This window comes from Eptesicus fuscus, chromosome 9, assembly GCF_027574615.1.
Source record: "Eptesicus fuscus isolate TK198812 chromosome 9, DD_ASM_mEF_20220401, whole genome shotgun sequence".
Classification (NCBI taxonomy): Eukaryota; Metazoa; Chordata; class Mammalia; order Chiroptera; family Vespertilionidae; genus Eptesicus; species Eptesicus fuscus.
Genome location: NC_072481.1, coordinates 80,298,869 through 80,322,621, shown reverse-complemented (window position 1 = coordinate 80,322,621; position 23,753 = coordinate 80,298,869). Strand labels below are relative to the sequence as shown.

The following is a 23,753-nucleotide window of genomic DNA, read 5'->3' as shown; positions in this document are numbered from 1 at the left end:
GTTAATCTTTTGGCGGGTCAATTAACTTCTCATGTTCTAGGTGCAAATTGAACTTGCCGGCCTAGTTCACTTCTGTTAATAAAATGTGAACCAGGTGAAAACATATGAATAGTTTAGTACCAACTACTAAGAAAGAAAGAAACAAACTACATGTCCTTCTGAATAGGCCAACAGCATCATGTTCTTGTGTCCAAGAGCAAATTTAGATTTAAAATGCTTGGGACAGTCAGCCCTAGCTAGTGTGCTCAGTGGTTAGAGCATAATTTGGTACACGGAAGAGTCGCAGGTTTGATTCTCAGTCAGGGCACATACCCAGGTTGCAGATGTATCCCTGGTTGGGGGAGGTAGGGGGTATATGGGAAGCAACCGATACATATTTCTCTTTCCTTCTCTCTCTCTTCTCCCCCCACCATCTCCCGCTCCCAGCCCCACCCAACTTCCTCTCTCTCTAGAATTAATGAAAGAAACAATCTCAGGTGAGGATTTTAAAAAAATGCTGAGGATAGACAGTGGTCATTTTATTGCTACCACCAAATTCATATTTATGTTCTCCCCTTTAAAAAGTTTCAAAGTGGGGAGAACCAAGATGGTGGTGTAGGTAAATGCTGGAACTTGCTGCCTCCCACAACCACATCAAAATTACAACTAAAATACATCACTCAGAACTGCCTGAAATCTAGCTGAATGGAGGTCCTACAACTAAAGAAATAAAGAAGAAAGCACACTGAGACTGGTAGGAACGGTGGAGGCGTGGAATGGGCTGGTCCAACACCCATGTGTGGCATTTCTTTAATCAAGAGAGAGATCTTGGCTGTATGGGATCCCAGCCTCACACCAGACTCCCAGCCTAGGGTTCTAGAACTGGGAAGAGAAGTCCCATAACTGCAGGCTGTAAAGACCAGTCGGGATTGTGGCTGAGGGACACAGAGGCTGCTAGAGTCCCAAGTGTTCCTCTTAAAGGCTACACACACAAACTTACATGGTCCTGCTTCCTCTGAGCTCCAGCACCACTGGGCAGCAACTTTGGGGGAATCCAGGGACACATGGGGAGGAATTGGATTGTCTGGCATTAGGGCAGGAACTCAGGGGCAGCTTTCTCCTAGACAGGGGTGCTCACAGTGGTCATTGTTCCTGTGCTGGGGCCTCCCTTGTCACAGAGCTCAATGGCAGCCATATCTGAGTTTCCATCAGCATGGCCCACACTGTTTATTCTGCCCTGGTGATTCTCTGAGACCCCGCCCCATCCAAGCTGCAGCCCCACACAAATTGTTTGCAGCTGCTTTTCCATATGAATGGCCTGTCCCGGCTCAGGCTTCAGACTTTAAAATCCCTTAAATAAGCAGTAGCTGGAGTCAGTGTGCCCCAAACCTGTCAATAAAAGGCCCAAGACCTGGCACTATCACCAGCCTGCCTTACTTCACAGCTGGGCCTCACCTGGGCACTTCCTAGCCCAATATATGTAGCCGCCATCTGCAGATCTCTCTGTAGCTCCTGCCAGGTGTTCCCAGGCAGTGGCTCACTTTGCACCTCCTGGGATGCCCCAGAGCCAGTGCACCCAGTGGTTAGCTTCAGACCATACCAGATTACAACTCTACATATCCACAAGTGACACACTCAAAGGGTAGACTCAGTGAGCACCAAAGCCCCACTGAAGCAAGTCTTGTTCCATAGGGGTATCTCCTGCATAGCAGCTCTTCCATTGTAAATGCAGCTGGTCCTCACATCCAATTGGCATGGAGGCCAATTCCTGCCAGTGACACCAACAGCAATCAAGGCTCAACTACGAGACTGTGCACACAGCCCACACAGGGGCACACCTACAGTGCTCAGCTCAGGTGACTGGGGAGTCTGAGCCACTGGGACCTATAGGACACCTATTTCACAAGACCACTCTACCAATTCCAGGAGACATACAGCTCTACCTAATACACAGAAACAAACACAGGGAAGCAGCCAAAATGTGGAGACAAAGAAACATGTTACAAATGAAAGAAATGGAACCAAGCAAGCTACTGGATACAGAGTTCAAAACAATGATTATAAGGTTACTCAAGGATCTTAATGAGAGCTTCAAGAGGCTTAGTGAGACTTTCAAGGATCTTAGTGAGAATGTCAAAGACATAAAAAAAGACCACTGAGATATTAAGCATACACTAACTGTCATCCTATATAATAAAAGGCTAATATGCAAATTGTCCCCCCGGTAGTTCAACTGACCAGGAGTTGGACTGACCGGGAGTTCGACCACTCTCTATGACGTGCGCTGACCACTAGTGGGAAGCGTGGAATGAAGGAAGGCCCTGGCCAGCAGCCGGCAGCCGGGGGAGGAAGGCCCTAATCGGCCCTGATCGCTGGCCAGGCCTCGGGACCCTACCCATGCATGAATTTCGTGCACTGGGCCTCCAGTAAAGAATAATTTAGAGGGATTCAACAGTAGAGTAGAGGATTCCGAGAATCAAATCAATGATTTGGAATATGAGGAAGCAAGAAACACCCAATCAGAAGAGAAAAAAGCTATCATTTAGAATTGAAGGTCAGATAAAGAGCTTCATAGACAAGCAAAAGCAAAGGAGTTCATCACCACCAAATCAGTACCACATGAAATGTTGAAGGGTATTCTTTTTTATTTTATTTTAATTCTCACCTGAGGATATTTTTCCATTGATTTTTAGGGAGAGTGGAAGAGAGAGGGAAAGACAGACAGAAACATTGATGTGAGATAAACACATCAATTGATTGCCTTCTGCACGAGCCCCAACCAGGTCCTGGGCCAGGAAAGAGCCTGCAACCAAGGTATGTACCTTTGACTGGAATGGAACCCGGGACCCTTTGGTCTGCAGGCCAATGCTCTAACCATTGAGCCAAACCGGCTAGGACTTGAAGGGTATTCTTTAAGAAGAGGAAGAGGAAGAAGAAGAAGAGGAGGGGGGGGAGAGAGGAGGGGAAAGAGAGATGGAGAAGAAAAGATAAAAAATATGAACAATAAAATGGCAATAAATATGTATCTATCAACAATTGAATGTAAAAATCCAAATAAATGAACAAGAAAACTAATGAACAAAACAAAGCGATGAATAAAATATAATCAGAGGCATGGAAACATGAAACCAAGGACAAAATTCAGAGGGAAGCAGGTATGGGGGCAGGAAGAGATTAACCAAAGATCTTATATGCATATATGCATTACCTATGGACACAGACAATAGGGTGGTGAAGGCCTGGGGCAGGGGGCAGGGGGAGGGGTGGGGACCAGGTGGAGGGAGGCAATGGGGGAGGAAGAGGGACAGCTGTAATACTCTCAACAATAAATATTTAAAAATAAATAAATAAAAATAAAAAATAAGCAAAACGTTTTAAAGGTTCGCAAGTACTTGAAGAATCCAGTTTAACTCCTTAGCTTAGCATTAAGGGATCTATCAACCCCTGGCCACAACCTACTTTTCCAATCTCACTATGACTTCGATTCAGGACTCATTATTCCCAGAATAGTCCTGCTTGTCCAAGACGCCCCTGCTTGCCTCCACTGTCCAACCTGAGCTCCCTTCTCAGGCTCAGGTCAGTGCTATCGCCCCCTCCTGCCCCCAGAGCTCTCTTCCTCTTCTGTGCTTCCACGTACCTTTGAACCTATATAGGCTCACATTCTAACTGACATTATACATCTACTTGTGTACTATCATCTCTTTCAGGAAGTAGAAAGGGTCTTAAGGGTAACAACATTATTTTTGCATCTTGTATCCCCTAATACCTAGTCTGTTGAATTAAGAATGATTTCTGGTGGCAGAATGAGTGTATCACTCTAAGTAAAATAATAACCAAGAAAGCAAATCTATGATTCATGTTCATCTAATTTATGCTAAATTTTGTAAAAGAACAAATTAATAATGGGAAGAGAACTTAGATATTATGATATTTTGTTATTAGCGTGTCAAACCAGCCCCTTTTATCAGTAAGTTAAAGCAGTAGAAGCAAAGGGAATTTTCCATTTTAACTCTTAACAGGTTGAAATTAGTAATAACATATAGGAGAACTGCATTGACAAAAATAAATTTTCTTCCCTTTATACATTAAAAACTTAAAAATTTTATTTAAATAATAATTACAACCATGTATATGAAGTACATTCTGAATATTTTATATTGAGTTTTAATGGTCATAAATTAATTTCCCTGTCACAACCTACTCATTTCCTATTACAAAATGAGTTACATATATGAGTAAATTTGGTAACCAAACTTAGAATGTATGTACATAAAACACTAGCAGGCCTCCATGGACACAAATACACCTTTATAAGAAGCTCAGATCTCACCATTTTGCTCACTGTAACAACAACATATGTCTCATTTAGTGATCAGTAGAGAAGATCGCTGGAATTTATTGTGAAAAACCATTTGGGAATGCCTGACAGCTGTGCAGGAAAGAGCTTCACAAATCTTCGTGAGAAGGCTATCCCAGAGGAAGGGCGATTCTGTTTGGAATTTTTCTTTGAGCCATTTGTTTCAAATATTATTATATGTAGTGTAACCACTGATATATGAAAAATGAAGCAGCATGCTAAACCTAATAATTTCACACTTCATGAATACTTTTCTAACAAAAATAATTTTATCCTCAAGGAACAAACAAATCTTCTTTAACTACAAATCCATAGGTCACAGAGGCCAGGTACTAAAAGACCACAAGATTCTTCAAATGCTTACATTACTCTTTTATCTAATAAGGTAATCCAGTAATGATGGTATGGTAATAAGTGAATTAACCTACAAAAGTCATTATGAAACAATTTAGATCGTTTAGTATACTAAAGTATCTAAAGAGAGTTAATGTGCTTCTTAAAGGGTTTAATCTCAAAAAGTAACCTGGACAAAAGATAATCTAGTTTATAAAACACGGAGCTGTGACAGTCTCCCTGCCAGATGCTCTCTCAGATTCTGTATAGAAGAAAGCAAAACAGTAATATATCAGGTTAGGTCAGAGTTTTAAAAGCTACAGATTCATTTTCTTACAGCACTTCGTTATTTATAAACTAACAGAACCTACTGTCTAGAAGTCTTTTTAAAGTAGGTCATAAAAAATAAACTAGGCAATAGAGAAAATTCAGTTTAAACTCCATAGGTTAAATTTCAATAAAGGAATAGGATTTGACTACCCTCTAGTGGAAGTTCAAGAGAATTCAATAAATACTTTTGAAACATTTCAGTCGTTTTATGATAAAACACACACTATGGTAATTACACAGCATGAAAAAGTGTATAGAGTCTAGACAACATTCCATTTATCCTTCCAATGCACAGAAGACTACATTGTTCATCTCATCACACTTCATTCTGTGGTTTTGCATTCTGACCTATTTTGCAGGACAAGCTAAATTGCATAACACCCATCCAAGCCCTCTGTCAAAGAACAATGGATTTTAAATTTGTAAAGGCTAGAGAAACTCCCACTAGAATGTGAGCACCTTGATGGCAGGCGCCCTGTCTTACTGCTATATCCCCAGAGCCTACAAGCAGCACATGACACTCAGCAGACGCCTAATATATATGGGCACTCTATTGAGTGCTTTACATCTGTCGTTTGACCCTATAAATACCCTATGAAGCAGGTAAGGTACTCTCATCCTCATTCTGCAGATGAAGAAACTAAAGCTTGGAGCAGTTAAGAAACCTGCTTGGCATTTCACAAAAAGAAGTTGTGGGATTGGGATCCAAACCTAGATCCACAAGTTAGTTTATAGCCCTTATTTTCCAGTTCCCAGCATACTTTTATTTTACTTTACTTTTTAATAACAAGCTTTATATTACACAGGCTTTTGTAAGCTGGATGGATCACACCCCATTAAAAAACAACCAACATGAATGGATTATCCATTCTTATTTAATAATTCCTGAGGGATTAAGTAATCAGGCATTATATTTAAGCTATAGGATAATGAAGCCAAAGTTTCATCAAAGGTCCAAATTGCTCACATCATATGAAGCTGTTATTCTTTAGTAAAAGCAGACACTCTAGAGAACAGAGTTAAGTAGCCTGGCAAATGGAGGGTAATAGATACAACGGTGAAAAGGTAAAAAGTTCAAAGAAGTTAAGGGAATCTTGTGACTAAACATAGGTTAGTTATTATTTTCTTTTTATTATTGCCTTATAATATTATATCAAGGTATTCAGGTGATAAGAGATATTTTGAGGCTACCAAAAAAATAAAATAATACAATATTTGAGCTAATATTTAAAACACGAAGTGCTTCTAGTACCTAATAATGATGCATAAATTCATCAAAATGAATTCATAAATTATATTGATACAGAGGCCTGGTGCACCGATTCGTGCACATTGAAAGGAAATTAATTAGAATATTTTAATATTGCTATTCGCCCTTTCTCTATAACAGAAGTGTCAACAAATTCACAATCGTCAATGACAGAGGGAAACACACGTGTGCGATTGGTGTCAGCAAGAGCTTTATATATACAGATAAACTTGCTTAATTAGAGCTGCTTTCTGATTTAGCTAAACTTTTTCCAGCCCAGTGAAGAACCCCAACTTCTCTTTCAGGTAATTGTCAGCAACAAATATCGACACGAAGCAGATTATTATTGTAGATCACGCAAGGAAAACAAAGGGTGAAATATTTAACTGTAGCAGTGTTTGACTATATTCTGCGCAGTGAGAAAACCTGAAATCATTTTCAAGTTCCACCATTTCTTACTTCTTTTCAGTCAGGTCAAGTTTCTAAACTTTCTAAATCTCCGTTTTCCAGCTAATGAAAAGAAAATAGGATTCTACCAAATCTCCTATGTACCTACTCCAGGACTTCTGTGAGGATCAAATGAGATGAGGCACGTGAAAACGCTTCACAGACATTTTGTTAAATGTTTGCACCTGGCTATAAAGCAAGTCATGTTCCTGGGTTGAAGAAACTACAAGGTTAGTCGCTAGAGAGAGGAAGCTGGGCATTGCTATGTGACCTATGTGACGTCATTACCTGGCACCCACAGCGACCGTTTTGGGCTGGGCTAGGCTGTGGGCCGCATTTTGCGCAATGGAGTCTTGCAGCGTTGGCTGTGGTTTGGTGGGTGTCACTCTGGGGTGGTGGCGGGGCCTGGGTCCCACTTGGGGGAAGCCAAGTGTTGCTTTGTCAGCGCCAGGTCCATAGTGCCATTTATTTTTAAATGGCCTATGGCTAGGGAGAGGAAGCCAGGCATTGCTACATGGCGTCATTACCCGGCACCCACAGCCACTGTTTCCGGGCTGGGCTGGGCTGTGGGCCACATATTTGCACCATGGAGGTCTTGGCAGTGCTGGCTGCGATTTGGTGGGCTGTCGCTCCAGGTTGGTGGTGGGGCCTGTGTCCCATTTGGGGTAAGCAGAGTGTTGGTTTGTCAGCACCAGGTCCGCAGTGCCATTTCTTTTTATATGGCCAGTGCGCATCACTGCAGCTCCTGTGTTAAGCATCTGCCTCCTGTTGGTCAGTGCACATCATAGCTACCAGTCAGACGGACACTTAAGCTTTTATATATATAGATAGGTATATGTTTATAGAACTTACCCCAACAAATTTGGCTTCAAAATATGGCTCCTGTAAAGAACATCAGCACTAATTCTAATAAGCTTAAGTTGCTTATCTAAAAGTCACATTTTTAAAACACCTCTCTATGAGCTTATTGTAGGTCAACAAATACTAGGCCTCTTGAACTCCAGTTCTGACTTGCTGCTATCTTCTACAATCAGTCATTCATCACTAAATAGAAATATCAGGCAAATAACAGCAACAGATTAAAACACAAAGATAGCATGTATTTCAAATGCTAATGATATTTAGATTGGCAATAAATATAAAAACCAACCATCTAGATTTTAGAGGTATCTTCTAAGAAAACTGAATTAATTCTCCAAAAAGAGCTCTAGATGGGTTAGACACAGGTCTGCCTTCTGATCATGTTATGGTTGAAGTCCTCAGATTAACAAAGACAGAACATTCAAGTGAGCATTTGGGAAGCCCAGCCCATTCATGTAAGAAGCCATGATGCAGTTTCTAAAGAGGAAGGTCATATATCATTAACTATAAAACTTGTTTCAGGATATTAGAATCCTAACTGAGAATGAAAATACAATAATTTCTATTTTAAGAAAGACGTATATAAACTGCATTTCCTAAGCAGAATTAAGTATGAAAATAATTAGAAGAGTGGAAAATGCATTTAATCAACAGAGTGGTATCAAACAAAGCACATCTCTAAACAGAATTTAATCTAAGTTGGCAAAAAAAAAAAAAAAGAGGGGAGGATTATCATAGAATATCTCTGCAAAGAAATATACAACCAATGAAAAGCAGCAACTCAAAGAGATGCAGGAACATAAATAAGCTAAAAGAAAGTGGCTGGAAAAAAAAAAAGCAACGTATCTTGGAAGCTATTTTTCCATCAGTTAATTATCAAAGGCTTGAAAAGGGTCATGCCTATACCCGCGAGAACGCAAAAATGCAGAGGGCAACCACAGTTATTTCACATTTCTACTAAATCCCAGGATATTTTTTTCATGACCTCCCTTCAGAAATAACAAACAACTGACACCAGAAAAAAATTTTAACAGCCAGAGCTTTGTGAATACACTTCCTAAGTCTACTGACAGCTGTCATCCTAACTGCCTCATCCCCCAATGGGACTCATCACTGTAGTTGGGATCCTGGATCCACACTGTATGTGACCCAGAGAAAATCACAGCTTCGCCAAGCCTTACTTGCCTTATCTGTAAAGTGGGGGATAATAAAACTAATTTTGTAGGGCTCATAGGAGGAGTAAAGCACCTAATAATATGTGACATACAGTGTTATAATATTAGCTACTATTAATGAGCAACAGCATTCCAAATATCATCCAGGTAACTTTATTCACCCAGAAAAAAACAAACAAACCTGTTTTAGGATTTGCTAATTGTTTTGTAAATCATTTTTGTTTTGCTTTAAAAAAAAAAAAGGTGATACTGAAAAACAGGAAGAGATGTTAGGGTATTCTTATCTTCTTACCCATAAGACCTGATCATGTTATTATTATTATTATTTTTTTTTATTTCTTTATTGATTAAGGTGTCACATATTTGTCCTCATCCCCATTCCCATCCCACCCCTCTCCCCACGCATGCCCCAATCCCCTGTTGAACTTAACCGTTGGATAGGCTTATATGCATGCATATAGGTCCTTTGATTGAACTCTCCCCCCCCCCCCCACCCTCCCCCTACCCCCCCCTATCCTCCCTCAGAGGCCCGATAGTCCGATCGATCCCTCCTTGCTTCTGGTTCTGTTCTTGTTCCTCAGTCTATGTTGTTCATCATTTCCCCTAGATGAGCGAGATCATATGTCACTAGATATATACTAATAAGAACTGAATGTGAGACGAGCAATAATAGTTATGCTGACAGGCAAATGAATCAATCTGTAGCGAGCTTCCCCCTGGACCAACAGTTCTTTTGAGACCCAATTTCAATGTCCAGTAGTTCCTTATGTGTACATGTCAGCACTGACCCCTCAGCTCTGGATGGTGGACAAATGGTGGTAATGGAGGTCCGACTCCCTCTGGTTTGGTCTCGGCCGAACCCAGGGGCACGGCGTCACCCGGACTAAGGGGCACGTGGCCTCACCCATACCCAAGGGGCGCGTGGTCTCACCCGGGCCTGGGACCCAGCCTCACCCGGATGGATCCAGGGGCGCACGGCCTCACCCGGACCCAGGATCTGGCTTCACCCGTACCCAGGGACGCTTGGCCTCTCCCAGACCCAGGGGCACGTGGCCTCACCCGGGCCTAGGTGCACGAGGCCTCAGCCGGATCCAGGGACACATGGTCGCACCCGGACCCAGGGACGCTTGGCTTCTCCCAGACCCAGGGCCACTTGGGCTCACCCGGGCCTAGGTGTACGAGGCCTCACCCGGATCCAGGGACACATGGTCTCACCCGGACCCAGGGACGCTTGGCCTCTCCCAGACCCATGGCCACTTGGGCTCACCCGACCTAGGTGCACGAGGCCTCATCCGGATCCAGGGACACATGGTCTCACCCAGACCCAGGGACGCTTGGCCTCTCCCAGACCCAGGGCCACTTGGGCTCACCCGGGCCTAGGTGCACGCGGCCTCACCCGGATCCAGGGACACATGGTCTCACCCGGATCCTGGGACACATGGTCTCACCCGGACCCAGGGACGCTTGGCCTCTCCCAGACCCAGGGCCACTTGGGCTCACCCGGGCCTAGGTGCACGAGGCCTCACCCGGATCCAGGGACACATGGTCTCACCCGGACCCAGGGACGCTTGGCCTCTCCCAGACCCAGGGCCACTTGGGCTCACCCGGGCCTAGGTGCACGAGGCCTCACCCGGATCCAGGGACACATGGTCTCACCCGGACCCAGGGACGCTTGGCCTCTCCCAGACCCAGGGCCACTTGGGCTCACCCGGGCCTAGGTGCACGAGGCCTCACCCGGATCCAGGGACACATGGTCTCACCCGGACCCAGGGACGCTTGGCCTCTCCCAGACCCAGGGCCACTTGGGCTCACCCGGGCCTAGGTGCACGAGGCCTCACCCGGATCCTGGGACACATGGTCTCACCCGGACCCAGGGACGCTTGGCCTCTCCCAGACCCAGGGCCACTTGGGCTCACCTGGGCCTAGGTGCATGAGGCCTCATCCGGATCCAGGGACGTATGGTCTCACCCGGACCCAGGGACGCTTGGCCTCTCCCAGACCCAGGGGCACGTGGCCTCACCCGGACCTAGGTGCACGAGGCCTCAGCCGGATCCAGGGACACATGGTCTCACCCGGACCCAGGGACGCTTGGCCTCTTCCAGACCCAGGGCCACTTGGGCTCACCGGGGTCTAGGTGCTCGCGGCCTCACCCGGATCCAGGGACACATGGTCTCACCCGGATCCAGGGACGCTTGGCCTCTCAGACCCCGGGGCACGTGACCTCACCCATGCCTAGGTGCACGAGGTCTCACCCGGATCCAGGGACACACGGTCTCACCCGGACCCAGGGACGCCTGGCCTCCCCCAGACCCAGGGGCACGTGGCCTCACCCGGGCCTAGGCGCACGAGGCCTCACCCGGATCCAGGGACACACGGTCTCACCCAGACCCAGGGACGCCTGGCCTCCCCCAGACCCAGGGGCACGTGGCCTCACCCGGGCCTAGGCGCACGAGGCTTCACCCGGATCCAGGGACACACGGTCTCACCCGGACCCAGGGACGCCTGGCCTCCCCCAGACCCAGGGGCACGCGGCCCCACCCGGGCCTAGGTGCACGAGGCCCCACCCGGATCCAGGGACACATGGTCTCGCCCGGACCTAGGGGTGCGTGGCCTCTCTCAGACCCAGGGGCACGTGGCCTCACCTGGACCTAGGTGCACGAAGCCACCCGGACCCAGGGGCGCGTTACCTCTCTCAGACCCCTGGTCGCGTGGTCTCACCCGGATCCAGGGGCTCACGGCCTCACCCGAACCCGGAATCCAGCATCACCTGGACCCAGGGGCGTGTGGCCTCACCCAAACCCAGGGGCGTGAGGCCTCACCTAGACCCAGAGGCGTGTGACCACATCTGAGCCCAGAGGCTCGCAGGCTCGCCTGGACTCGGGTCTCAGCGGGGTTTCGTCTTCTTGATCCCAATTCCTGTTGGTCAATTCCCTCTCAGCAATTCCTTCGGTCATTTTCTCAGAGCTCCAGGGCGGCTGCCGCAGAACTCGTTGGGCGGCGGGCTCGGCAAGGCTCCGGTGTGCCCGGTGCCCGGCGGTGGGCTGGTCCGGTGTCGCTGCGTCGGCCCTTGGGTCTGCAACGGTGGCCAGTCGCTGAGCGTGCGCACCTGGCCACTTCGGGGCATTGAGATTCTTGAAGGACTCGGAGGTCAGCAAGCACGGAGTCTCCCACCCCATGTCTCCCAGGGGCTCGTCTGTCCGTGCTCGGCAGCGAGTGGAGCCGTCCCCTCAGCCGGAGACCGCCGGGGGAACTGCGCCGAGCACGTTCCAGGCCACCATTGTGTCGCCTGAGCCATAGTTCTTAAAGTGTGGACTTTGGGTCACCGGCATCAGCATCATCCTGCGTACCCCTCTCTTTTATTCTAGTTGTAGAGCATCTGCTCAGCCAGCCCCCCGGTCTTTCTGGCTGGTGTCTGCTCTGCTCTCCCGTCGTAGTCTCAATATTGTTGTGGTAGGCAACGATCAGGCTGCCGCCCTATGTCTCCATCTTGGTCCTCCTTTGTACAGTTAAGTCTTGATTGTTGTTGGTGTCACTGGGAGGAATTGTCCTCCCGGCCAATTGGCCGTGAGGACCCTCTTTGTCCACATAGGAAGAGTTGCTGTGCAGGAGACATGTTTGTGGGCCGGGTCTTGATGCAGCAATGCCTTGGCGCTCACTGAGTCTGCCTCTAGAATGCCTCCCTTATGCAAGTGATTGAAATCTGGTGTCATCTCACACCAACCACTAGATGCCCTCGTTTCTGGGTCTCCAATGCAGTGTGGGTCAGCCACTACCTGAGGCACTCAGCAGGAAAAAGCTTCTGCTCAGCTTGGCTGGGGCGGAGCTACAGGGTGGAGCCTACAACCTTGGCTTCCTGTCAGCCCCGCCCTATGAGGCTCCTGTGTCTGTGTCCCTCTGTATTCCTTGCAAACACCTCTGAGAGAAACGCGCCCTGGAGTTTCGCCCACTGCCAAACAGTCCAGTCCCTCCCCTAATGAATCTGGACTCCCAGATTCTCGCCTGGAACTGGGTTTCAGTGCAGTTGGAACTGGGTCTCAGCGCAGTCTGGCGTCCCTGTCTCCTTTCCAGCAGGGCCACCCAGTGGCGCAGGCAAAAGTCCGTCCTCTGCGCACCTTCCAGTGCGCGCGTCTGGAGCCGCCGCTTCTCTGTGCCTCCGCCACCACAGCCCAAATTCAGTCCCCCAGCGTGCGCCTGGCTTCCCAGGGTTTCGCCCGGAACTGGGGTTCAGTGCAGTCGGAACTGGGGTTCAGCACGGTCCTGAGCTTATGTCTCCTTCCCGCTAGGGCAGTTCAGTGGCGCAGGCAACAGTCCGTCCTTTGCGCCCCTTCCCGTGTGCGCCTCTGGAGCTCTGCCTTCCCCCGCTCCTCTGTGCCTGCGCCCCACAGCCCAGATTCATTCCCCCAGCCTGCGCCTGGCTTCCCAGGGTTTCGCCCGGAACTGGCGCTCAGTGCAGTCGGAGCCGGCGCTTAGCGCACGCCGGCTCCATCCTCCCTGCAGGCGCGCGCGCTCGTGTCTCCGCCAGTTTCTCATACCTCAGGCTTTTACGGCTCCCCCATTGTCCCCGTGGCCCTCTCCTTCCCCCCAGCTGTGGTCATTTCAGTCTGCCAGCTCTCCTGTGGTTCTGGACGATGTCCGTTCTGACCTCTAGTGTGCCTTTGAAATTGTTGTGCCCGGCTGCAGGTAGGTGTTTCACCTATGCCGCCATCTTGGTTTCTCTATCATGTTATTATTGATAGGTACTTATTTATTGCCATTTGAATTCTGTATAGTGAGGTTTCTCTCTCTGTTTCTTCTTTTCATTACAGCAGTCCCTTTAGCATTTCTTGTAATGCTGGCTTGGTGGTGATGTACTCCTTGAGCCATTTTTTGTCTGGGAAGCTCTTTATTTGACCATCTATTTTGAATGATAGTCTTGATGGATATAGTAATCTTGGTCTCAGATCTTTGCTTTCCATTACCTTGAGTACTTCATGTCATTGCCTTCTGGCCTGTAAAGTTTCTGATGAGAAATCAGATGTCAGCCTTTTGGGAACTCTGTTGTAGGTAACACTTTTCTTTTCTCTTGCTACCTTTAAGATTCCCTCTGTCTTTAATTTTTGGCATTTTAATTGTGATGTGTCTGGGCATGGGCCTGTTTGGGTTCTTCTTACTTGGGGTTCTCTGTGCCTCCTGAACTTGTGTGACTTTGTCCTTTACCAGGTTAGGGATATTTTCTGCCATTATTTCTTCAAACACGTTCTCTATTCCTTTCTCCCTTTCTGTCTCTTCTGCCACAACTGCTATTCTAATATTGTTATGTTTCACGTTGTCCCATAGCTCCCTTAAGCTGTCCTCCTGCTTTTTAATTGTTTTTTTTTTCTGTTTGGTTCTCTGATTGAGTGATATTTTCAACTCTGTCTTCTGATTCACTGATTCGATCCCCAGCTTCCCCTAATCTGCTGTGTATTCCTTCCAATGTGTTCTTTATTTCTGCTATGTCATTCTTTACCTCAGACTGTGCTTTTTTCATAGTTACTATATCTTTTTTTTCATGCTGTTGAGCATCTTTACATCATTACTCTGAACTCTGTTTCAGATAAATTTCTTACCTCTGCTTCATTTATCTCTTCTTCTGGAGAATTCTCTAGTTCTTTCATTTGGGGATTGTTTCTTTGTCTCCTCATTCTGGCTGTCTGTTTGGGTTTGTGACTATGTATTAGGTAGATCCTCTATACTTCTCAATCTCTAGTGCAGGACAGTTAAAGGTTGTTTCTGACTAATTAGATCCAGCAAAGACTCAAAGCCTCCAGAGAAGGCCTCTGCCCATAGACTGATAGGGTTCCGACTTGAATTGCCCCCCAGGCAATCCTCCTGAGGTGTGGTGAGAATTTTTTTTCAACAGGGTGGGGCAGTTGCTTCTGCCTGGAGGCTAATTGTTATTTTTAATCTCTTAAATCGCCTCAGAACAAGGTGTTTTCCAATAAGGTATGTTGACTGTCTTCCCTTCAGGCAAGGCAAATGTCTATGTGGGAAAGATGTCCTCAGCTGCACAAGGGAATGACTCAGCCCAGGAAACTTGGGGTGTCTGCCTTCTGAGCTCTATCCCCCAGTCTCCAGTCCTGTCTTCTGCTCTCACAGCTCCAGTCCACTTCACCCTCCCACTGCCGTAGCACCAGGTGAGTGGCTCCACAGGGAATTTTGTGTGCTGGCCCTTTAAGAGGGTGCCTGAATTTTCAGCTGTCACTCCCTGGCAGACAAAAATATTCTTTTTTTTTAAAATATATTTTGATTTTTTTACAGAGAGCAAGGGAAAGGGATAGAGAGTTAGAAACATCGATGAGAGGGAAACATTGATCAGCTGCCTCCTGCACGCCCCCTAGTGGGGATGTGCCCACAACCAAGGTACATGCCCTTGACCGGAATCGAACCTGGGACCCTTCAGTCTGCAGGCCGACGCTCTATCCACTGAGCCAAACCGGTTAGGGCGACAAAAATATTCTTTAGTCTGTGCTGGCATCTGCAAGGCTGGGACCACTTTAATGCTCAGCATGAGACACTTCAGGTGTCAAAGGAATTTCCACTTTTATAACCTACAGGCTTGCCAAAATTGTATAACCACACCACCTAGTCAGAAGTGCTATCTATTTCTGTTACACAACAGCCACCACCTGGTTACAAATGGTTGCTGCAAGCCTTAGCATAGCCTGCTTACCATGTCTACATCTCTTACCATGGGCTGGCTGGATATTCTATTGTGGAAACCAAGCACCTTCTGGATCTGATCAGATTATTAGCTCAAAACGTTATCTCCTCTGCAGACAGCTCCTAACCCTTACTTGACTAAGACCTCAAGCTTGGTTAGAAAGTAGTAAGCCATAATATTATCCTAGGATGTAGCATTGTCAAACATAAACGTTAATTTTCTAAATATAAGCTCAAGAAATAAAGAATATCAGCAAAATTCATTGCAATAAAAAAAAAATACCAAAAAAATATAAACTTCCACAAGGCACAAATTTAGTCGAACAGATACCCTCTGGTAAGTGGATTTGTTTGATATCTTTTCAGTTTGAAGAGAAAAAAAAAGCATACTGCAAGACATGATGCTCTAAGCAGACCTAATCTGAAAAGCAACAACTACCAGAGTATATACCATAGTCAGGACAAAGTCACCCTAATCCCTTTTATTTGCCATACTTATACTTTTAACAGAGAGCTAATGTCACAAAGATAACCCTGTCACTTTAAGAATCAAAAAAACTATAATTGTGTTTTCTGAGGTGAGCTGAGCCAGAAAAAGTTACTGATGTATATTTTAGAAATCATTTCTACACTTTAAATCATTTTCTGTCTAATCCTCAATCAGAATATGAAATTAACTAGAACATACCACTTTCTAAAAAAATTCTGTTAACCAAGAATTTAATGTATTCTTAGAAAGTTTTGAAATTATACCAGGTCCAGTCCAAATTCTTTTCATTCCTAATGGTAATGTACAGATGCGAACAAGAAACTTACTCAGATTTGCTGTCATGGATTCTAAATCTGCTATTAAACCTGGAAGCTGCTGAAGCTGCTCCTGTAACTCTATTAGGCTCGTCTTCTTTTTTTCCCAGTGTGCTGAAAGCATGACCACCTCGCTATCCACCAGCTGCAACACAAAAGAGGAAGGGTAAAGTAAAACCAGATTTTAAGCACAAAGAAATTGTAGTCATCATCATGAGAGCTGGCTGATGTTGTCTTTAAAAACCCCTCTACCAATTATAAGTCACAGGACACTAGATAGAAGACTGAAGTTGTTTTCTTTCTTAGAAAACAACCAATTTAATATTCAGTATAGAAAACCTCAAATTACTGCTTGTCTCAGTGCATCTTAATTCAGAGAAGACAAAGTTCAGAAATGACCTTAGAAATCACTTCTAAGTATACCCTTTTTTAAGTAAACCCTGAATTTGAAAATCCAAATCTAGAAAAATAAAACAAAAAACTACCACTAACAACTGAAAAAACAAACAAAAACAACCCAAAACATAATTGCTAGGTAATTATTTGCTTTTTACAAAAGGAATTCTTTACAGAAAAGTCCCCTAATGCATTTAGAATACACTGATTTCATTTACATTTAATAGGAACAGATTGCATAAGGTAAATGGTTCTTTTATATGAAGAAATTATTGAGGCAACTGTTCAATTCCAGAAAGAGAAAAGAAGGATTTATGTTAACAAAGAAGTAATTCAGATGTAAAATATTAGGGTAATAGCAGGGTGGTGCAATACTAGACTAGTCTAAAATAATTCTAATTTATTTTCCTGAAGACTCTGAAGAAAATGACAGACATCAGTTTCTCCCAGACAATTTTGTTTTGCTCTTAACAGGGTGGTAAGGGAAAGAGCCTAGAATAAGATTTAGAAGGAGCAAGGAGAGGTCATCTTTTGAAAACATCACCAATGATAAGCACGAATTGTGAAAGAGACCCACACAGTAATATAAAGATGGCAAAATTCACTGTATAACAAAAAAAATGCATTTGTATTTTATATGTAAATCAGGGTTCACAGTTAAGTTACAGTTTTAAAAAAAGATAATTTACATGTTCCAAGGTTAAGTAAGAGTCTACATAAGTTGAAACATGAACATAATTGATTCTTACTGAATATCTCTAAAGAAAGAGCTACACTGTTTGTTTCTACATTTTAATAATGTAGGAAATTCACAACATTGAAGCAGAAGAACTAAGCTACAATAAAGAGGTCAGAAAGCTGCCTAGTTTCCTCACTCTATCCCCAGTTCTCATACCTTTCCATTGTTTTTCAACCCACACTGAAAGAATAACCACATCATCTCTCACCTACAAGCCTCAACTGAGCTGGAAAGGTGACACCACGCTTTATTCAAGTGGCATTCTCATAAATGTTGTATATTTTAAAATGCCTGCCCTAACTGGTTTGGCTCAGTGAATAGAGCATCGGCCTGCAGACTGAAGGGCCCCAGGTTCGATTCTGGTCCAAGGCATGTACCTTGGTTGTGGGCACATCCCCAGTAGGAGGTGTGCAGGAGGCGGCTGATCTATGTTTCTCTCTCATAGATGTTTCTAACTCTCTATCCCTCCCCCTTCCTCTCTAAAAAAATCAATAAAATATATATTTTTTAAAATAAATAAAAAAAAAATAAATAAAAATGCCTTTTGGCCCGGCTCAGTTGGTTGAGCATCATCCCATGCATCAGGAGGTCACAGATTAGATTCCCAGTCTGGGCACATGCCTGGGTTGCAGGCTCAATCCCTAGTAGGGGGAGTGCAGGAGGCAGCTGATCAATGTTTCTCTCTCATCGGTGTTTCTGTCTCTCTTTCCCACTTCCTTCCTCTCTTTGAAATCAATAAAAATATTTTTAAATGCCTATTGCCTACCAGTTTTTAAATGATCCCTAAGAATAGTTTTAAAAAGACCAGCAATAAAAAAAAAATGCCGAGCAGTCTTCATAGGCAAGCTGTGAGGTAACTTACCATCATCAGGAAACTAAGGCTTGAACAAGGATCTGTGTTCATAAAATTCATTTAAAATAGTCAACAAGCCCTGGGTGGGTAGTTCAGTTGGTTAGATATGTCAAGGTTGCAGGTTTGACCTCTGATCAGGGCATGTACAAGAATCAACCAATGAATGCATAAATAAGTGAAACAACAATGTTTCCCCCCCCTCTATAAAATCAACAAGTAAAAAATTTAAAATTTTTTTAGACTTCTACAGACCATCTACTATCTGCCAAGCATTGTTTTAGGCACTAGAAATACAATGGTGAATAAAACAAGAAAAAAAAAATCCTGCCCTCTTTAGTGCTTATATTGTCATAGCCGGTCTCACAAATTCTCTTAGCTTTAGTACTAAACTCTGAAAAAAAAAAAATTTCTATATCACAAGGTTGACTTGAGGATAAATAATATATTTTTCCTGGTTCATGGAATATCTTTTAAAAAGCCTGTGAAATCACCCTGGCCGGGTGGTTCAGTTGATTGGAGTGTTGCCAGTACACCAAAAGGTTGCAAGTTTGATTCTCAGTCAGGGCACATACCTAGGTTGTAAGTTTGATCCCCCGCTGGGAGGTGTACAGGAGGTAACCCATTGATGTTTCTCTTTCTCTCTCTCTCTCTCTCTCTCTCTCCCTCTCTCTCTCCCTCTCCCTTTTCTTTCCCCTCTCAAAAAAAGAAAGAAAAAGAAAAAAGAAAGGCTGTTAATCTTAGTTACTCTGGTTAATTAGGTTAATAGCTTGAAAAATCTAGAATAAACAATTTTTAGATATTAGTCATTTCTTACTAAAAATTAAAATGCAACATTTAAATATTAAACTTAACTACAGTCTAGTTCAATCCTTCCACAAAATTAAAAGTTATATCCTAAACATAAAATGTAAGAAGTGTTTATAGAAAGAATATATCAAAATACACTAAAATGTTGCTTTCATTTAAAAGAGTGGGAGGTTGAATAGCTTTTCAGAAATCATTATTAATAATTATGTAATAATACTAAAACATTCTGAGCATTTTCTATGTTCCGGGTCCTGTATTAAGCAATTTACATGTATTATCTCATTTAAACCACATAACTATCTTGTATACTAAGCATTATTACCACCTTCATTTTATAAATGAAGAAACTGAGGCATAATGAAGCGAAATCACTTTCCCAAGGGCCACAGTGGAGCTATACTCAATCCCAGGGATTTTGACACTTTAAGTTCATACCCTTAAATCAATGTTCTGGGAACTGTACTATATGGGCTTAAAAAGGAAGAAGAAAAGTGAAAAACTAGCAAAAAGAAAACGTTCTGCAAAACTGTACTTAAACTTTACTGAATGATAAGAAACCAGCTACCTCCAGAAGGCCAATGTTTTTACTTGGTCCATATTTCTGAATAAACCCAGATTCAACACCAGGAAATCAAGTTTAAGGAGGAAGACAAACCCATAGTGCTTCATTCCAAAAAAAAAAAAAAAAGCAGGGAACACTGATGATTTACAAAATGGCTAACAACAGGACCTTACTGTGTATAAATCTTGACAGTTCAGAGTGTGGGGATATATTAGTTCATATGATTTCCATACTGCTTTGTTTGGTAAGCAGGGTAAGTGGTGGAAACTAATTTCATAGAGGAGGAAACTAAAACAGAGAGACTAATTTATGTGCCCAAGGCCAACATGTATTCATGTAGAAACAAGGATTTCTAATGCTCAATCAGGTCACCTTTTACCACAGGCAGAGCAGATCCATGCTGGTCCAACTTAACCAGCTTACATATCAAATTATTAAACAAAAAATGATTCTTAAGAGTTTAATTTGAAGGCAAGTAAATATTTCACGATAGAAATTACAAGCAAATAATGCACTATAAGTCTAACTTTAAAAATTTGCTCTCAGAGTCTAACTCCTAAGTCAGTATTAACTATATATTCATTTATATATTGCTAACGGGAGGAAAAAAAGTCAAAGAACTTGTAAAGAAAAAGTTGTAGAAAAAGCTTAGACAACAAAGTTACCGTTGACCATAGCTATTTGTTTTCTAAGATATTGCCCTAAATTTCAAGACTACTGTATATAGTAAGGTTTATCTTTAAATTAGATGAGTATAAAATAATTTGTCAAACAGAATTGAATTGCTCTTAAGTATATTTGCCCTGGTAGGGTCAAACAGGTTGAAGACCACCAAAGACTTTTGAGCATGGTCTGACAAAATAAACACATGACAGGCTTAACACTATACATATTAAAGCTATACATTTTTTAAGGCATGAGGGAGAGGCAGAGGCGGGGCAGAAGGGGTGGATGGGGAAAACAAGGGGGACATCTGTAATACTCTCTACAATAAAGATAATTTTTAAAAAATAAAGTTATACATTTTAAATATTTACATACATCTCAACAATACATCAGAGGGCTTTAAATTTTTTTCATTTTTAAAGTTGAGGACTTCATTTCTGGAGAGCAATAGAGGCACTTTTGATTAGATGTGAATCTTAAAATAACCAAGTACTCAACCATGAAAAACTTTCCCAAAATAACATAAATTCAACAATAGATCTTACAGAAATTTATTTCTCCTATATTTATTTTATTATGAAATACTTCTTCCAATCAAAAGAATAATTTTTGTTAAAGATCCTCTACAGGATACAGTCTTAATTGCATGTTGTTTGTGGGATTCATCCACACTGATAAATGTAGGGATAGTAGTTTTACTGCTGTATGGTATTTGATTTTATAAAGAATATAATTTATTCTGTAGATCAGAATAAACGAGGCATGCAGCCCGCCGGCCACAAGTTTGACATGCTTGCTGTAGATGGATTTAGGGACTATCTAAAGTTTCAACAGAACCTGCTACAACATTCTCATGCAAATCTCCTGGTGCACACAAGCAAGTTTCACATTGAGTTAGAGATGTGTCCAAGTTATTGCTCTTATCTCCTAAAGTGACTTGACAGGACTTGGGGTAATTAGACTCCCCCCAGCCAAATTATTGCTGACTTCAAATAGCCTCATCTTTATACTACACTAGAGTACCGGTCCATGAAATTAGTGCATGGGTAGGGTCCCAAGGCCTGGCCTGTGATCAGGACCAATCAGGTTCCCTGCCTCCCCGCCTCCCTGCCTCCTCCTTCCCTCGCCACCCATGCACCATGCCCCACCGCTGCTGCTGGCCGCCCACCATGTTCTGCACCACCCCCTGGTGGTCAACGCATGTCATAGCGAGCGATCAAACTCCTGGTCTCCCAGTTGAACTCCCGAGGGGACACTTTGCTATATATAGACTAGAGGCCTGGTGCACGAATTTGTACACCAGTGGGGTCCCTCGACCTGGCCTGCGGGATTGGGCCGAAACCAGCTCTCCAACATCCCCCGAGGGGTCCCAGATTGTGAGAGGGCGAAGGCCAGGCCGAGGGACCCCATGGGTGCATGATCGAGGCCAGGGAAGGACTCAGAAGGTTGGCCAGCTGGGGAGGGACTATGGAAGGGCTCCAGGGCATGTCCTTCTGTCTTGCTCAGTCCCGATCAGCCAGACCCCAGCACCAAGCAAACTTACTGGTTGGAGTGTCTGCCCCCTTGTGGTTAGTGCACATCATAGCGACTGGTCAACCGGTTGACTGTCTGTCCCCTGGTGGTCAGTGTACATCATAGCGAGTGGTTGAATGGCCTTAGCATATCATTAGCATATTATGTTTTGGTTGAAAGGATGACCGGACACTTAGCATATTAGGCTTTTATTATATAGGATAGTAAATAGATGATATCATACCAACATTACCAGAGAAAATGTGTGCCATACCAATATCCGAAGGAAGTTTGGGACACAATACTCTTAAAATAACCCTAGGAAGGGAAATTGTTTGAAAGGTATGTGCAATTTCAACTTCCACTTATTGCCAACTCATTTTTTTCTAATGTGATTGTGCCAATGGATTTACACTCCCTCATCATGTTTCTTCCCAGGGAAGAAACAAAACTATCTTCTGCAAATAATAACTGTCTGCCCAGAAAACTCAAGGCTTAAATTTTTGATTATCTAAGGAGTGTAAATTTGTGGTTTTAATTTGTATTTCCTTGATTACTAATAAAATTTGAATACATTCTCATGTTTATTGGCCATTCCCATATTTTTTCTTCTATAAAATGCCAGGTCCTACCTTTTGCTTGCTTTTCTGTTGGGTTACTGTCCTGTTTTTATTGGTTTGTAGGGGTTATTCATATTTTCTGAACACCTGTACTATGTTTTGTGAATTACTTAATATTTTAATGATATTATTTGATAAATAGAAGCTTTGATAAAAATTATCAACATTTGTATTTATGGTTGGTGCTTTTTATGCCTTGTTTAAGAAATCTTTTTCTATCCTGAGGTCTTAAAGCTCTTCTATTTTCTAAAATATGTGTAGTTTTCTTTTTTACATTTAAGTATAATGGAACCAAAATCTAAACCAAGGTCTTTTTTTAATTTTACTTATTTTTATTTTTTAAATATTTTTAAAAAGTGGTTTCAGAGAGGAAGAGAGAGAGAGAGAGAAAGAAACATCAATGATGAGCATCTTTGATCAGCTGCCTCCTACAGGCCCCACTTGGGGATTGAGCCTGCAACCTAGGCAACCCTGACCGGGAATCAAACCATGACCTCCTGGTTCATAGGTCGACACTCAACCACTGAGCCATGCTAGCCAAGTGCAAGTGTGTATTTTTAAAGGTAAATAACATTTTTTTGCTGATTTCAAAATATTAGTGATTTTATTTTCCCCACGACAGAACAGGACAGCCATAATAAAAAAATCTTCAATTAACATTGACCTGCATTCAAAATAAAACACAGATGTAGAAGAATTTAAACCAAGGTCTTTAACTACTTTTATCCAACTATATACTAGAGGTTCTCCCCAGTGTAAAAAGACAAGAAGAAATGAAAGTTGTACAGATTAGAAGGGAAGAAATAAAACCTACCATCTCCACAAAAGAATTCCCACCCCCAAACACAAATTACAAGAATAAGTGGACTTAGCAAAATGGTTAAATATGGGATAAATATACAGCAAGTCAAAAATTGCAGGTTTTGGTAGATAGCAGTACAAAGACATTATCTTCTATTAAAACCTTGCTAAATGTTTTACTCTGAGTAGATATCTAATTTTACTGAACGTATTTTCTGCATCTGATGATCATATATTTTCCTCCTTTAATGTGTTAATGTGGTCAATTACATTTAAAAGACTTTCTAATGTCAAACCAACCTCTTCTTTTAAATTTTTACTGATTTTAGAGAGAGAGAATGAGGGAAAGAGAGACAGAAACATCAATGATGAGAATCATTGATTGGCTGCCTCCTGCACACCCCACACTGAGGATCAAGCCTGCAACTTGGGCATGTGCCCTGACCAGGAATTGAACTAAGACTTCCTGGTGCATAGGTCGACACTCAGCTATGAGCTGGGTTCAAACCAACTTCTTAATCCTGGAATGAACGTGGTATATTTTGTTTTTTATGCTTTGCTGAATCTGTCTGTCAATATAG

General features: G+C 43.3%; 1 protein-coding gene across 2 annotated transcripts in view; it reads right to left on the bottom strand.

Annotated features, from left to right (window-relative positions):
- DTNBP1 (dystrobrevin binding protein 1) overlaps positions 1-23,753 on the bottom strand; it is a 151,835-nt gene that overhangs the window by 102,309 nt on the left and 25,773 nt on the right. For both annotated transcript variants that reach the window (XM_008146095.3, XM_054721448.1), the window contains exon 5: positions 16,229-16,361. In XM_008146095.3, coding sequence (XP_008144317.2) covers positions 16,229-16,361 — 133 coding nt within the window. The remainder of the gene's footprint in view (positions 1-16,228; positions 16,362-23,753) is intronic.